Source organism: Castor canadensis, chromosome 1 (genome assembly GCF_047511655.1).
Source record: "Castor canadensis chromosome 1, mCasCan1.hap1v2, whole genome shotgun sequence".
NCBI classification, from domain to species: domain Eukaryota; kingdom Metazoa; phylum Chordata; class Mammalia; order Rodentia; family Castoridae; genus Castor; species Castor canadensis.
Window position 1 is genome coordinate 51,998,257 of NC_133386.1, and position 13,713 is coordinate 52,011,969.

Consider the following 13,713-nt stretch of genomic DNA (forward strand, 5'->3'; position numbering starts at 1 on the left):
TATGTGCCAAGTGCTAAGTTTTCACTTGCTGATCTGGGCCATCTTTTCCCTTTATTGTCAGGGTGTAACTTGAAGCTTGTACTTCGTAAATGCCTATTCTTTTTTTCTATTAACAAGCCCTCTACTGTGAGAAATACCTTAGATAATCAACTTGATAAGGGAAAAGGCTTATTTTGGCTTATGATTTCAGAGGTTTCAGTCCATGGTTACTTGGCCCTGTTGCTTGGGCCTGTAATGGCACAGTACAGCATAACAGGAGTATGTGGCAGAAGAGGCCTGTTCACCTCTTGGTTTGCCAGGAAGTAAAGAAAGAGAGGACGAGAGGAGAGAGGAGGGTCCAGAGTCCCAGTATCCTCTGTGAGGGCACACCCCCAAATGACCTAACTTCATTCTACTGGGCCTCACATGATAAAGGTTTCACCATCTTCTAGTATCACCATTCACTGGGTGGGGCTAAAGCCTTCAACATATGGAACTTTGGGGGAACATTCAAGACCAAAACTGTAGCAACTTATCAACTCCAATTTTTTTGGGTGGTACTGGGGATTGAATTTAGGGCTTCATTACTCTTGCTAGGCAAGTGCTTTCTCATCAACTCCAGTTTTTATCAGTGTACAAAGAGTCATTGCCTTATACTCACTATTCTTCTAAAAAGTACCAGCTACATACTCCAGGCATGAGTGGATTGTTAAATCTCTCCTCCTTTTCTGGAGTATACAAAACATAATTAATTCTTCAGTGATATTATATTACTTTTATACTTTTATTAACCTTTTTGTGTTTTACTGTTTAAAGTAATCCCATTTTAAAAATGCACATACACATAAAAAAAGGATCAGAAAGAAATACACCAAGGTGTTGACAGAACTTATCTCTGAGTTAGTGGTATTTGGGGTGATATTTTTCCTGTTCACTTTGCTTACCTGTGTTTTCTGAATTTTTAAAAATTTTATTTTGAAGTTATGAGAAATACATAGTTCCTCCCATTCTCACTAACAGCATGGTTGTCCCTCTGTTTCTCTTGTATTCAGCTTTTGCGAGAATTGAAGCACCCTAATGTGATTGCACTGCAGAAGGTGTTCCTTTCTCACAGTGACAGGAAGGTGTGGCTGCTGTTTGATTATGCAGAACATGACTTGTGGGTAAGTCTAAATTCATTGAATACCTAGGGTTATTTTATATAGGTATGGAGCGGGCATGTGAGTGATATGTACTGCTAACACAATAAAAGGCAGCTTGTTGTCAACCACCAGTTAAAATAAACATAATAAATATACATGTTTAAAGAAGTTGAGCAGTAAATTAAAATTTATTGAGAAGATAGTACTTGCAATAGTCGGAAGTTTCACCGGAAAATTTTAATGAGTAACCACAATTTTATGCAAGTAATTAATGACAAATTTACTAATATGTGTAGTGAAAAATTAGTTTCTTTTGTGATACACAATAGTTCAAATTTATGTACTTGTGATTAGTTTCTAAATTAAGGTCAACTTCTTGCAACATTTTTCCATGTAAAACTGGGTCCACTATATAGATTATTGTAGATTTTAAAGATATTTATCAATATATAAAAGAATCAGAATCTTAATTATTAACTTTTTAGGAATCAGGGCATTTTAAAACATTTTATCTGAGTAACTGCTAAAAGGAAAAAATGCAGATTTGGCAGTAAACTCAAATTATGTATAATTAAATTTTGATTCAATGTTTGTCATCTATATAAATTACAGATACGTTTAGGAAAATCTCCAATAGACTTAGAGGTCTTGAAGGAACTGTTGACTAGAACCTCCAGTGTTTTTCTCAATTACTGATAAACATGCTGTTTTCCCCACTCATCTTTCTCTACATTTTTGCCAAGATTTAGTTGATACTTACTTCATTTTGAACATCAGTGGTATGAAAAATATTGTACATTGGACTAGGCAGTCCTGTATAACTATTCTGTCCACCATGGTCCACAAATCAATTTTACCTGTTTCCCCTTCTTTTATAAAAACGGGATTTTTAAAAAATTGAAAGTTATGTTTGCAGCTTTCCTTATATTTCTGTTGGAAATCACTACTTTGGTATAAACTCAAATTTTTATTATTTCTGAAAATTAAATAAATGTTACTGAGCAATTTATAAAAAATAAGGAAGCTATATAAATAAGTTCATAGTTTGACCATTTTGAAGTCGTTGATAACTCCACTAATGTTGTTTGAGGAGAGTTTTAAATGACCCTCAATATCCATTTTGCTGGTTTGGTCAGAGGTTGAAATGGAGCAGGGATAGATGTGGGAGGTTAGGGGCGGTAAGTAACATTTCTTCTCATTACAATGTGGATGTAACAATTTGAATATAATGATCTGGTTGTATTTATTTCAATGGAATTAAATTCCCTGTTCTCTTTTCTCTCTCCTTTGTGATTTCCTATTTAATATTAACTCCTAGGAGCGTATCTTAATTTATTTTGTGCCAAAAGGACATAGAACTTTTCTAATAATTCCCAAGTACACACAGTAAGAAATGTTACCCAAATGTACTAAGTGCTATTTTTTAAAGATAGAATAGTAATGTTTTTACAGGGTTTCTTTAAAAAAAAAACGAAAACAAAAAAACTTTCATTCTTCAGAAGAGAATATGTCATACTATTCTTAGACAAGCATTTACCTGTTGGTACTATTTAATGAAAATCATAATGGTTTGAGTAAATCTGGTCATTATAACCCAACATTAACAAAGGCAAACTCACACCCCAAAATAGATTCAGTTTTGGTTGACTTTAATGTTCAAATTATTTTTTATATCATTGGCCTTTAAAAAGTAATTTTAAAATATAGAGCGTTTATTACAGTCTCAGTGTATTTTCTTGGCATAGATATAGCAAAGAGTATATTAATAGTATCTTTTATTTTCTAATTTTTAGCATATTATTAAGTTTCACCGTGCATCAAAAGCAAATAAAAAACCCATGCAGTTGCCAAGATCTATGGTTAAATCTTTACTTTATCAGATTCTTGATGGTATTCATTACCTCCATGCAAATTGGGTGCTTCACAGAGACCTGGTAAGTAAGTCTTTTTTTCCTCTTTTAACAAAATATTTTCTTCTTGGTACAATTATATAAAAAACAATTGCAGAAAGTCTTGAAAATATACCCAAGCAAAAAAGAAGGAATAAAAATCAGCCATAATCAATAGACTACCTTTATTAATATTTTGTGTATGTTATTCCCTTGCATTTACACTTATCTAGAAAATGTCAGTGTGATTGTTAGCAGATGATTGGTACATAATTTTAGTGGGGTAGTTAATATGTAAAGCAAATACATTTAAGTTCAGTTTGTTCTTTATATTGTTCATCATTAGTAAAAACATGAGTAATTAAAAACTGAGTTCTCATTCTTTTCACCTTTAAAATCTAAGCTGAAATAATGACCTTTTATTTAGTAAAACGAATGTTGTTGCCAACCTTAATAATAAATAAATGAATAAATATATTTTGTTAGGTAAATTAAACACAATTCAAATGTTTGATTTTACTTTTTTATTTAGTATTCATATAATAAACATTTATTAATATTAATTAAATGATGCTAGATATTCATTTTCATGTTGTTATTTTAATTTGTATTGTTGAGGAATTTTATGCAGCCATGAAGAAGAATGAAATGTTATCATTCGCAAGTAAATGGATGGAACTGGAGAACATAATTCTGAGTGAGGTTAGCCTGGCCCAAAAGACCAAAAATCATATGTTCTCCCTCATATGTGGACATTAAATCAAGGGCAAACACAACAAGGGGATTGGACTTTGATCACATGATAAAGTGAGAGCACACAAGGGAGGTATGAGGATAGGTAAAACACCCAAAAAACTAGATAGCAATTGTTGCCCTCAATGCAGAGAAACTAATGCAGATACTTTAAAGTGACAGAGGCCAATAGGGGAAGGGAATCAGGAACTAGAGAAAAGGTTAGTTCGAGAAGAATTAATTTAGAAGATAAGACACATGCACAGGAAAGCAATGCAAGTCAACTCCCTGTATAGCTATCCTTATCTCAACTAGCAAAAGCCCTTGGTCCTTCCTATTATTGCTTATACTCTCTCTTCAACAAAATTAGAGATAAGGGCAAAATAGTTTCTGCCTGGTAGTGAGGGGGTGGGGGGGGGAGAGGAGGCGGAGGGGCGGGTAAGGGAGGGGTCAGGGAGAAGGCAGGGAGAAATGACCCAAACATTGTATGCATATATCAATAAAAGAAAAAAAAATTTGTATTGTTGAGGGGTTTTTTTCTTTGTTTTTCCTTACAAAGATATGGGTACATCATTGGATTTTATTCATCCACCTCAAAAGTGATTTCATGATCATTTATTGTTGAGGTTTTTGAGAATTTTAGGTCTGTGATAGGAGTTCTAGATAGATTCCAGTCTTACTAACTGAAGAGATTATTTATTACATAAAGGAATAAATACACAAAGAGATCTAGTTTGTATCCCTTGGCACCTTGTCAGTTAGGCCTGAACATCCGACTATGTCATTAAATTGGGGCCAAATAATAGGGACTACAAACAATGCAGTTAGCATTTTAACAAAAGCATTATCATTATATCACTTTGACCTATAAAGGTTAAGACTTCACATATCCCATTGTTCTTAACCATGAATCATCATGTTTTAAAATGGTTCTTAGGTATATGAGGTTGTTCTAGGTCAAAATCATAGATGGTGTTTAGATGTTAATTCTCTATACACTTAATGTAACCTATGTGAGTTCTGTTTTCAGGGTTGTAATCTTGTTTGAATCATTGATGAGAATCTTATTGAGGATTAATTTGAATGCTTCCCTCATTTCATAAAATTGTATGTTTTATTCTAAGCAGCATTGTTTAACATATTTTATTTGTGATACTGCTACCTGAATATCCACTGATGAAATTCAGTACAACCAGGACTCAGTTTTTTCCCATCCAGACGTGCTGCTGCTGTAGTCCTCTATTTTGGGTATGGCACCACCCTCCCACTAGCTTAGAAACTTCTTTTACCTCTTTGCAGACCCTTCTTTGTTCTACACCTGAAACTTGTCAAGTTCTTTCAGTTTCATCTCTTAAAATATCTCTTCCACTTACTATTTTCATCTCTGGGGCTTCTTTTCTAATTCAGACTTTTATTACCTCTTTCCTCTATTATGGTACTAGTCTGTCAGTTTTTGTCCTTGTTAACAATCTCTTTTTCCCTTCACTTCTCTGTAGAGCTGCTAGCTATTTACTTAACTCTTGCTCAAGAACTTTGAAGGTGGGTCCTTTCTTTTTTTTTTTTTAAAGCTGACCCTGGAGTTTGAAAAACTGAGGGAGCTTGGGTGCTCTACCACTTGAACCATATACCCAGCCCTTTTTTTCTTTAGTTATTCTTTGAATAGGATCTTGAATTTTTTTGGCCTTGGGCCAGTCTTGGGTCACTATCCTTCTACCTATAGCCTCCTATGTGGTTGGAATCACAGGCATTCACCACAACACCCAACTTTTTGGTTGAGATGGTGTCTTGCTAACTTTTTGCCTGGGCTAGCCTCAAACTCCAATCCTCCTGAGCTCTGCCTCCCAAGTAGCTGAGATTATAGGTGTCCAGCCTGAAATGTAGGTACTTATTGACAGACTGAAGCTATAATTTCTTATTATTTGGTTTCCAGGGTGTTACTACATATGTATAGCTCCAATTGTCTTACAATTTTTCTGTATTCTCTATTTCACATACATTGTACTATTGAACTATTGATTATTCCTGTTTCCTTTTGAGATTTCCTGCCTCAAATAGCTTTTATTTCCCCTGTCTTACAACTTTTTGACCCTGCCTCTACATACTCAAATACTATTTTTCAGGGCTCAGCACAAACATTCAAACTTAATGCTTATATACATCTCTACTTAGAAATACTTTCTCCTTGTTATTGATTACTGATACATTTCATCTTTACTCTCTTGTAGCATTTATCTGTTAATATTATGGTAAACTTCTTGAGGGGACAGGGTCTGTGTCTGTTCTTTTGTGTACCTCTACCCCTGTACACAATAGGTGTTGAGGAATTATTTCCTCAGTGAATGAATATCAGTGAGAAGAGTGATTTTTATGGCATTTTGGGTAAAGTATTTAGACACACTGGTGAACATTTATTATTGTGTGTGTAAAATAGAGGGCTGGGGACAGTACAAGTATGACTGCATCAAAAAACCTCACGAAGCTTATAGTCAAGGAAAAGAAACATGGCATACACACAAACAGTTACACTATAAGACAGTAAGAAAGAATGTTATTGTGACTCTGTGACAGGTACAGACTAAGTGCTTTTCAAGTCAGAAGAGGTTCAGTACTTCAAAAAGCAGTGGCATTTGAACTGGACTTTAAAGAATGAGTAGAATTTAGGAGATGGAGGAAGGAATTCTAAAGGAGTATTGAATGTAAAAGTCCTGAGGTGATGCCAGGCACCCGTGGCTCAAACCTGTGATCCTAGCTACTCAGGAAGCAGAGATCAAGAGGATCAAGGTTCGAGGTTTGAAGCCAGCCTGGGCAAATAGTCTGTGAGACCCTATCTTGAAAAAGCCCATCCCAGAAAAAGGGCTGGTAGAGTAGCCCAAGGGGTAAGCCCTGAGTTTGAATCCCAGTACTGAAAAAAACAAAAAAATCCTTACCCGAGAAAGCATTTGGATTATCTCAGAAAGGATGTATAGTTCTGCCTGGCCCAAATATGCATAGTTGGGGTACTATGGGGTTTGAGCTTGATTGAAGTAGGCCTTAAATATCAGGGAGTTTGGAGTGTTTGTTTGTTTTAACATATTGAAAGCTTGTGAACAAAAACAAAAAAAGACTCCACTGATTATTTGTTTGTGACATGAATACAATGTTGAAAATGTGTTTTGACTCTGGTTCTGAACTCGCCTTGTACTTGTTTATATTTTACCCACACATTTACTGAATGTCTCTGCTCCTCAAGTAACTCTAATAAAATCTGAAACTTTGAACCACCCGGTATGGGATTGCCTCCCTGATTCTTTTCACTGATCATAAATTCTGATATTTGCAACTATATTGTCATGCTTTTGCTTAAGTATTTTCAGGAAGAGAGGATTTAAAGTATGTGCTTACTTTATAGATATGTTCTGTAGTAGATAATATGACTGTGGTGTTAAAAGATGATGATAGAGACATTTGAAAAATTATTTTTAGTGAGTTTAAGAGTACAATTGCTGTTTAAGTCAATGGATGTTTTTCTTTTTTCTTTTTTTTTTTTTAAAGCTTCATTTTCTGTACTATAAGAAGTTTGGCTTTATTCTACTTGTCACAACTGTTTCCAAGTATTCACCATCTCTAATTATTCCTTTGATATGAGAAACCTGGAAAATCCATACAAATAAAGTGTTACAATAAATACAAGTATGCAGTTTACTAATACAACTAAAACAATTGGAAAATAAAAGTCAATATTTTAGGCTTTACGTATAGAAACATTGCATCACTAAAAAGGTTTATGTTTTCATTATGATTGATTTCATACCTGAAATAATATTTTAATTATGTGATTTGGATCTTAGAATTTAATACAAAAGTAAGAATTAAAGTCACCAAAAAGATTTTTTAAATTGAGGAATTGCTTTAAAAGAAAAGGAAAAGAACTAAATACATTCATCTTGACTAAGAGTAAAGGAGAGACATAAGTCTATAAATATTTGGACCTTGTAAACAATATGGGAGAAAATTTTACAGCAGGATATGGTTAAGAGTAAGAAGATGAAATATAGGATGACTCACTTTTATAAGATTACTATTTCTGGTAGATTGGAAGAATGCCAAGATACAGTTTATCTTCTTTTCAAAATTATGAGCTTCTGAGAGCAAGGTTCATATCACTGATCTTGTAGGCCTAGTGGTGCATACTGTTTTTTGCTCAGAAGTTACTTGAATAGAATTTCAGCAGTTTCACATTTATTCTTTAGCAAAGATGGATAAATACTGGATAATTGATAGTATTATTTAGTATATCTGTGGTTGTTTAGTTTTAGAATATTGCTAATGGATCAGTGGCATAAACTGAACTACCATATCCTGGAATTTAGCACATGGTAAGCACTAGGTTTTTATTGAATGAAGAATTTCCATAGCTGGTGGAATGGCTCAAGTGGTAGATTGTCTGCCTAGCAAGTGTGAGGCCCTGTGTTCAAACGCCAGTAGCATAACCCCCCCTACAAAAAGAAAAAAAAGAAGTAAGAAAGAATTTGTGAACAAACGCTCCAGGGCTCTGACCTATCTCTGTCTTTAAAAAAAAAAAATTGTAGAGATCTGATCTTAGAACTTTAACTTGGGTTTTAAATAATTGAATAATAATTGTTTTTCACTTTAGTGACAGGATACGTGGAAATTTTATGAGATCCAATTGAGAGAGATAATTTTTGTATCCAGAAATCTTTTGGGTTTTGTTATTAATTAATACCTACTAAACATTTTTGGATTGTGCAAAAGTTACTTCTGTCAGAGATCTGAAGATATATTGGTTCTATTAGAGGTTTACTAAAATAATAACAATAACAACAGAAACTCATACAGTTTCAGTTGATTAAAGAAAATGATGGGATAGATATTTTAGCTGAAGTAAAAGTATATTAAATAAAGTATACTTTATAGTACTAATTGACATGAACTATAGTTTTAGGCGGTTTTCTTCCTTATGTCTGCTTGTTCAAGCAGTATACTTACGGATTTTCAACAGCATTCTAGATTATTACATGCTGGCTACATTGCAAGTCTGTATTAGTTATGTATTGCTGCATAACAAATTAACCCAAAACTATGTAGCTTAAGACATACATAATTTCATAACTTCTGTGATTTAGGAATCCAGATGTGCCTTATCTAGGTCCTCCACTACAGGGTCTCTTAAGGATCTCATCTCAAGACTTAACTGGGTAGATCAAAAAAGAGTTAACCTAGAAGGTAACATACACGCACAGGAAATTAATGTGAGTCAATTCCCTGTATAGCTATCCTTATCTCAACCAGCAAAAACACTTGTTCCTTCCTACTATTGCTTATACTCTCTCTTCAACAAAATTAGAGATAAGGGCAAAATAGTTTCTGCTGGGTATTGAGGGGGTAGGGGGGAGAGGGAGGGGGTGGAGTGGGTGGTAAGGGAGGGGGTGGGGGCGGGGGGAGAAATGACCCAAGCCTTGTATGCACATATGAATAATAAAACAATTAAAAAAAAAGTGAATGCTAAGGACAGAAGAGTAAAAAAAAATAAAATAAATAAAAAAAATTATTTTTCCCAACTGTTAAAAAAAAAAAAAAGACTTAATTGGGAAGACTCCTTTTCCTAGCTCACTCACTTGGTTGTTGGCCAGATTCATTCATTGCCTCATGAACTCATGGGTGGGGCCTGTATTGGCTCCTTGCCACATGAGCTCTCCATAGAGCATCTCACAACATGGCAGTTTGCTTAACCAGGGTGAACAAGGAGGAAGACAAGAGAGACAGAAGGTATTAACAAGATGGAAATCAGTCTTTTATATCATCATCATAGAAGTGACATCCCTGTACTTGTGTTATATTCTGTTCCTTAGGAGCAAGTCATTAGGTACAGTCTACATTCCAGGACAGGAATTTGTACAACAATATGTGTACCAGAAGTTGGAGAACATTAGAAACCATGGCCAAAACTGCCTATCACAGAGTCTAAGAGGCTTTTCAGTGATATTTGGATACTGTTATTGTCGTTTTTTATTTGGTAGAAATGCAATAGAGAAAATACAAAAAAATCCATGTTTCCTTATATATTTGTTACAAAGATGAATGGGCTTTGGGCATAGTTCTGGCTCTGAAAGCTAAAAAATACTCTAACTTAGCATGTATCCCTTTCTTTTTAAAAACATCTTTCAATGATTTATTTACAGAATTTGATATATTTTCCCCTCCTCACCTTTTCCCTTCCCCTTTCCTCCCTGCTGTTGAACCATAAGTTCAATCTACTTAAGTTCAGAGAGTTTGTTCAATTAAGACTGGGAGCTTGGCTCAAGTGGTAGAGCATTTGCCTACCAAGTGAGACCATGCGTTCAATCCCTAGTCCCACACACATGAAAAAAATTTATTCATCTATCATTTTTTTATTGGTGGTACTGGGGTTTTGAACTCAGGGTCCCACACTTGCTAGGCATGTGCTCTACCACTTGAGCCACTCCACCAGCCCCTTTTTGTGTTGGATATTTTCGAGATGGGGTCTTGTGAAGTATTTGTCCTGGCTGGCTTTGAACCTTGATCTTCCTGAATAGCTAGGATTATAGGCATGAGCCACCCAGGTTCATCTGTCATTTTGTTCATTTGTTTTTTCCATGTTTGTGATCTGCACAACTTGAGCCTGAGTGTACATCTTTTGGGTTTGTTTCATTAAAAAAGCAGGATAGGGAGGGGGAGGGAGAAGGAGAGGGAGAAGAAGAGGAAAGTTTGTTCAATAGAGAGCCAGGCCAGGATTTATCACTTTGAACATACCTAGACATTTCCACCTTTGTTACACAGTCTGAGGCCTATGCTTATCTCTAGTATTAGTATTTTCTTATTTCTGTTTCACTCAAAATAAAGCAGAGGTGAAAATGCAAAAAAATATTTAAATAATGGTGAAAGCATTGTTTTCCAAATTTAGTAATTTTGCTGAGTTGTAATAGCTAGCTGACAAGTAGGGAGAGAACATTAAGCAGGAGGATGAAATACAGTTTTTGGCTAAAGAGAGCATTTGAAGATATCAATATATGAAAGTCAAAGACCATCATTTACTTTTACACAGCTGGGAAAAAAATGTTGTACTTTTAATCCTTATGAAAATTTGATTAAGTAAGTGCTCAGTTGTTGAAGAATCACCTAGCGACGACCTCACTGTGCAGTGCAGTTTCTCTTCATACCTGGTCTGACAAGGGATACCGCAAGTCTTTAATTTTGTCTTTGCGAAACAGGCCTGATAAGGCAAATGTGTTACACCTCAAAGAGATGCCTTAGAATCTTACTGTAAACCATCAAGCCTGCATTTTGGAGTCATTTTAATATCATTTTATTAGAGGTTTTTCTTTTAGTTTTTGTTTGTTTGTTTTTGTTTTTTGCCATGCTGGGGATTGAACCCAAGTTGTATGCATGCTGGACGAGCATTCTACCATTGAGCTACTTCCCCAGTCCTTGATTTATTGAGATAGGGTCTCACTATGTTGCTCAGGCTAGACCTGAACTCTCAGTATAGCCCAGGCTGGACTTGAGGTGGCAGTCCTCCTGCCTCTGCATCCCAAGTACCATACCTAGCTTATTAGAGTTTTGACCTTGTAGATTTCTTATGCTATGGAAGCTTTAAGAACCTACACTTTAAAAAATTGTTTCTAAATGGGCCAATCTTGATCCTTAAGTCTCAGTTGACTTACCTGTAAAATGAGGATAATGATAGGTAATTTATAGGGTTACTGACTCTGCATTTTAATTTTGGAGTTTCTGAATTCCTTCTACTTTCCCTTCTGTAGATACTTGTTGATTCTGTCAACAAGCCAAAAATACCCTTTTCTTTTAACCTCCTTTTTTCCCCCAGAACTCCTTTAGCCTGATACTCTCCCTAGACCCTCTGCTTTATAAAATAGATACCTAGTATAAATATGTGAAACAGTCCTCTTGGTATTTAAAAAATTAAAAAGTGGTCCATGTTTCATCTTGTTTAGTTTAAATATTGCAAATAATTTTTCTAAGACTTCATATTTAAAATAAGAAAATTTTAAAAACTTGATTAAATGAGATCAAAATTAGTTAAGTGCTTCAAAGTGTTTATTTTTTATTCTTCTCAAATGAGGAACGACTAAGAGAAGCTTTAGAGGTAACAATCTCATGCTAGTCAAATGACTTCCTATTATTTTTCGTTTGATTTATTAAGTTAACTTTCTACTTAAAGAGAACTGTTGTACAAAGTAGTATTTTTATATGATTTAATCATTCAAATTTATTTTAAAATGCAGTACTAACCATTAAAAAGCAAAGAATGGCTTAGATATTGTCTAACTTGCAATATTACATCATTTTGAACAATTACAAATCTTGACATGATTAGGAATACTACTAGGGTTGCTAGTTAATTCCTTTAGAATTAGCTACTTGAGAGTTGGTGGCTTAGCCCTTCTTGTGTGCAGTCTGGAGGGCTTTGATGATAGTGATGTCATCCGTTACAAAGACTTCTGTCCTGCTTTCTCTACTGAAGGCCTTGAGATGTTTCTCTCCCCCTGCATTTTCTGCCCCACCCCCCTCAACATCTTTGAGACAGGATCTTACTATGTAGCCAAAGTTTGCCTTGAACTTGCTTTGTAGCTAAGGCTGGCCTTGAACTCCCTTTAAATCCTCCTGCCTCACCTGAATGTTGAGTTGTGTGTGCCACCACACCTGGCTCAGATGAGATTTTTTTTTTTTAATTTGTGGTACTGGGGATTCAACCCAGGGGTTCATGCATGCTAGGCATGTGCTTTGCCACTTGAGCTACACCTCCATCCCTTTTTGTTTTTGCTTTTGAGACAGGGTCTCCCTGCCTTTTTTGCCCAGGCTGGATATTGTAGCATATACCTTACATATATAGGAGGGTATTCCTGAGGTGTTTTCAGATGTGGACTGGGGCATGACACCTTTTCTATCGTTTATACCCCAGCCGAGTAACTGAAGCTTTTGAAGCTTTTGACAGCATTCTGTACATCTGTCAGTTTGAATTAGAAATGCAATGTAGTGCTCCACCATCTGTTCCATAGGCAGAAGATACAATACACTAGGAACCTCACTTCCAAAGGGCCAACTTTAAAGAGACATTATTTGACTCAGTGACAGATGAGGCCTCTAAGGTTAAGCTCAGGGCCAAGTCTCCCTGACTTTAGCATAAAGTTTTAGTGGCCTGTGCTAACAAACACATACATTTGTAAGGGTGTTTACCAGCTATGTGGTGGTACATATCTAGTAGAGTCCCAGCTACTTGAGAGGCTGAGGTTGGAGGATCACTTGAGCCCACAAATTCAAGGCCAACTTAAGAGAGGCAACATAGTGTGTATGAGACCCTGTCTCTTAAAAAAGAAAAGAAAAGAAAAAAGAAGAGTCTACCAAGTTATCTTCAGGGTCATTCTTTTAATCCATTTTTCTGCTGCTAAAACAGACTGAGCAATAAAACAATAAACAAACAATATTAGTTTTTTTGGCTCTTAGTTCTATAGCCGGGAAGTCCAATGATTGAGAGGCTGCATGTGGCGAGGACCTTTTTGCCATATCATCCTGTGGCACAAAGGGGAGAGAGAGAAAGGGAGGTAAAACTCACAGTCTCACCCCATTTTATAGTAGGCATTAATCTATTCATGTAGGCAAAGCCCTTATGGCTTAATCACCTCTCAGGGGTCCCACCTGTTAACACTGTTGGATTGAGGAATATGCTTCTAACAGATTCTTTTTGGGGGACACAGTCAAGCACTAAGAAGGCATTAAGAGGGTATAATCAAGATTGATTCAACATTGATAGCAATGATAGGCATTGGTTAGGAATCAAAATCCACAGACAGGAGCTCTAGTACTTTGTGAGCTGTAGTTAAAACTGAAGAATTCATTTGAGGCATATATTTTATAAAATTTATTTATTGAGGTAAAATTTATATATAAATTTATATATAACTATTTTGATAAATAGTTACCCCAGTAATCACTAC

At 35.4% G+C, this 13,713-nt stretch overlaps 1 protein-coding gene across 8 annotated transcripts in view; it reads left to right on the forward strand.

Annotated features, from left to right (window-relative positions):
- Cdk19 (cyclin dependent kinase 19) overlaps positions 1–13,713 on the forward strand; it is a 153,404-nt gene that overhangs the window by 89,168 nt on the left and 50,523 nt on the right. For 7 of the 8 annotated variants that reach the window (XM_074076766.1, XM_074076769.1, XM_074076801.1 and 4 more), the window contains 2 exons: positions 1,032–1,142; positions 2,915–3,055. In XM_074076766.1, coding sequence (XP_073932867.1) covers positions 1,032–1,142; positions 2,915–3,055 — 252 coding nt within the window. Of the gene's footprint in view, positions 1–1,031; positions 1,143–2,914; positions 3,056–13,713 lie in introns of those variants that run through there. The other variant, XM_020156237.2, reaches the window with a different exon arrangement.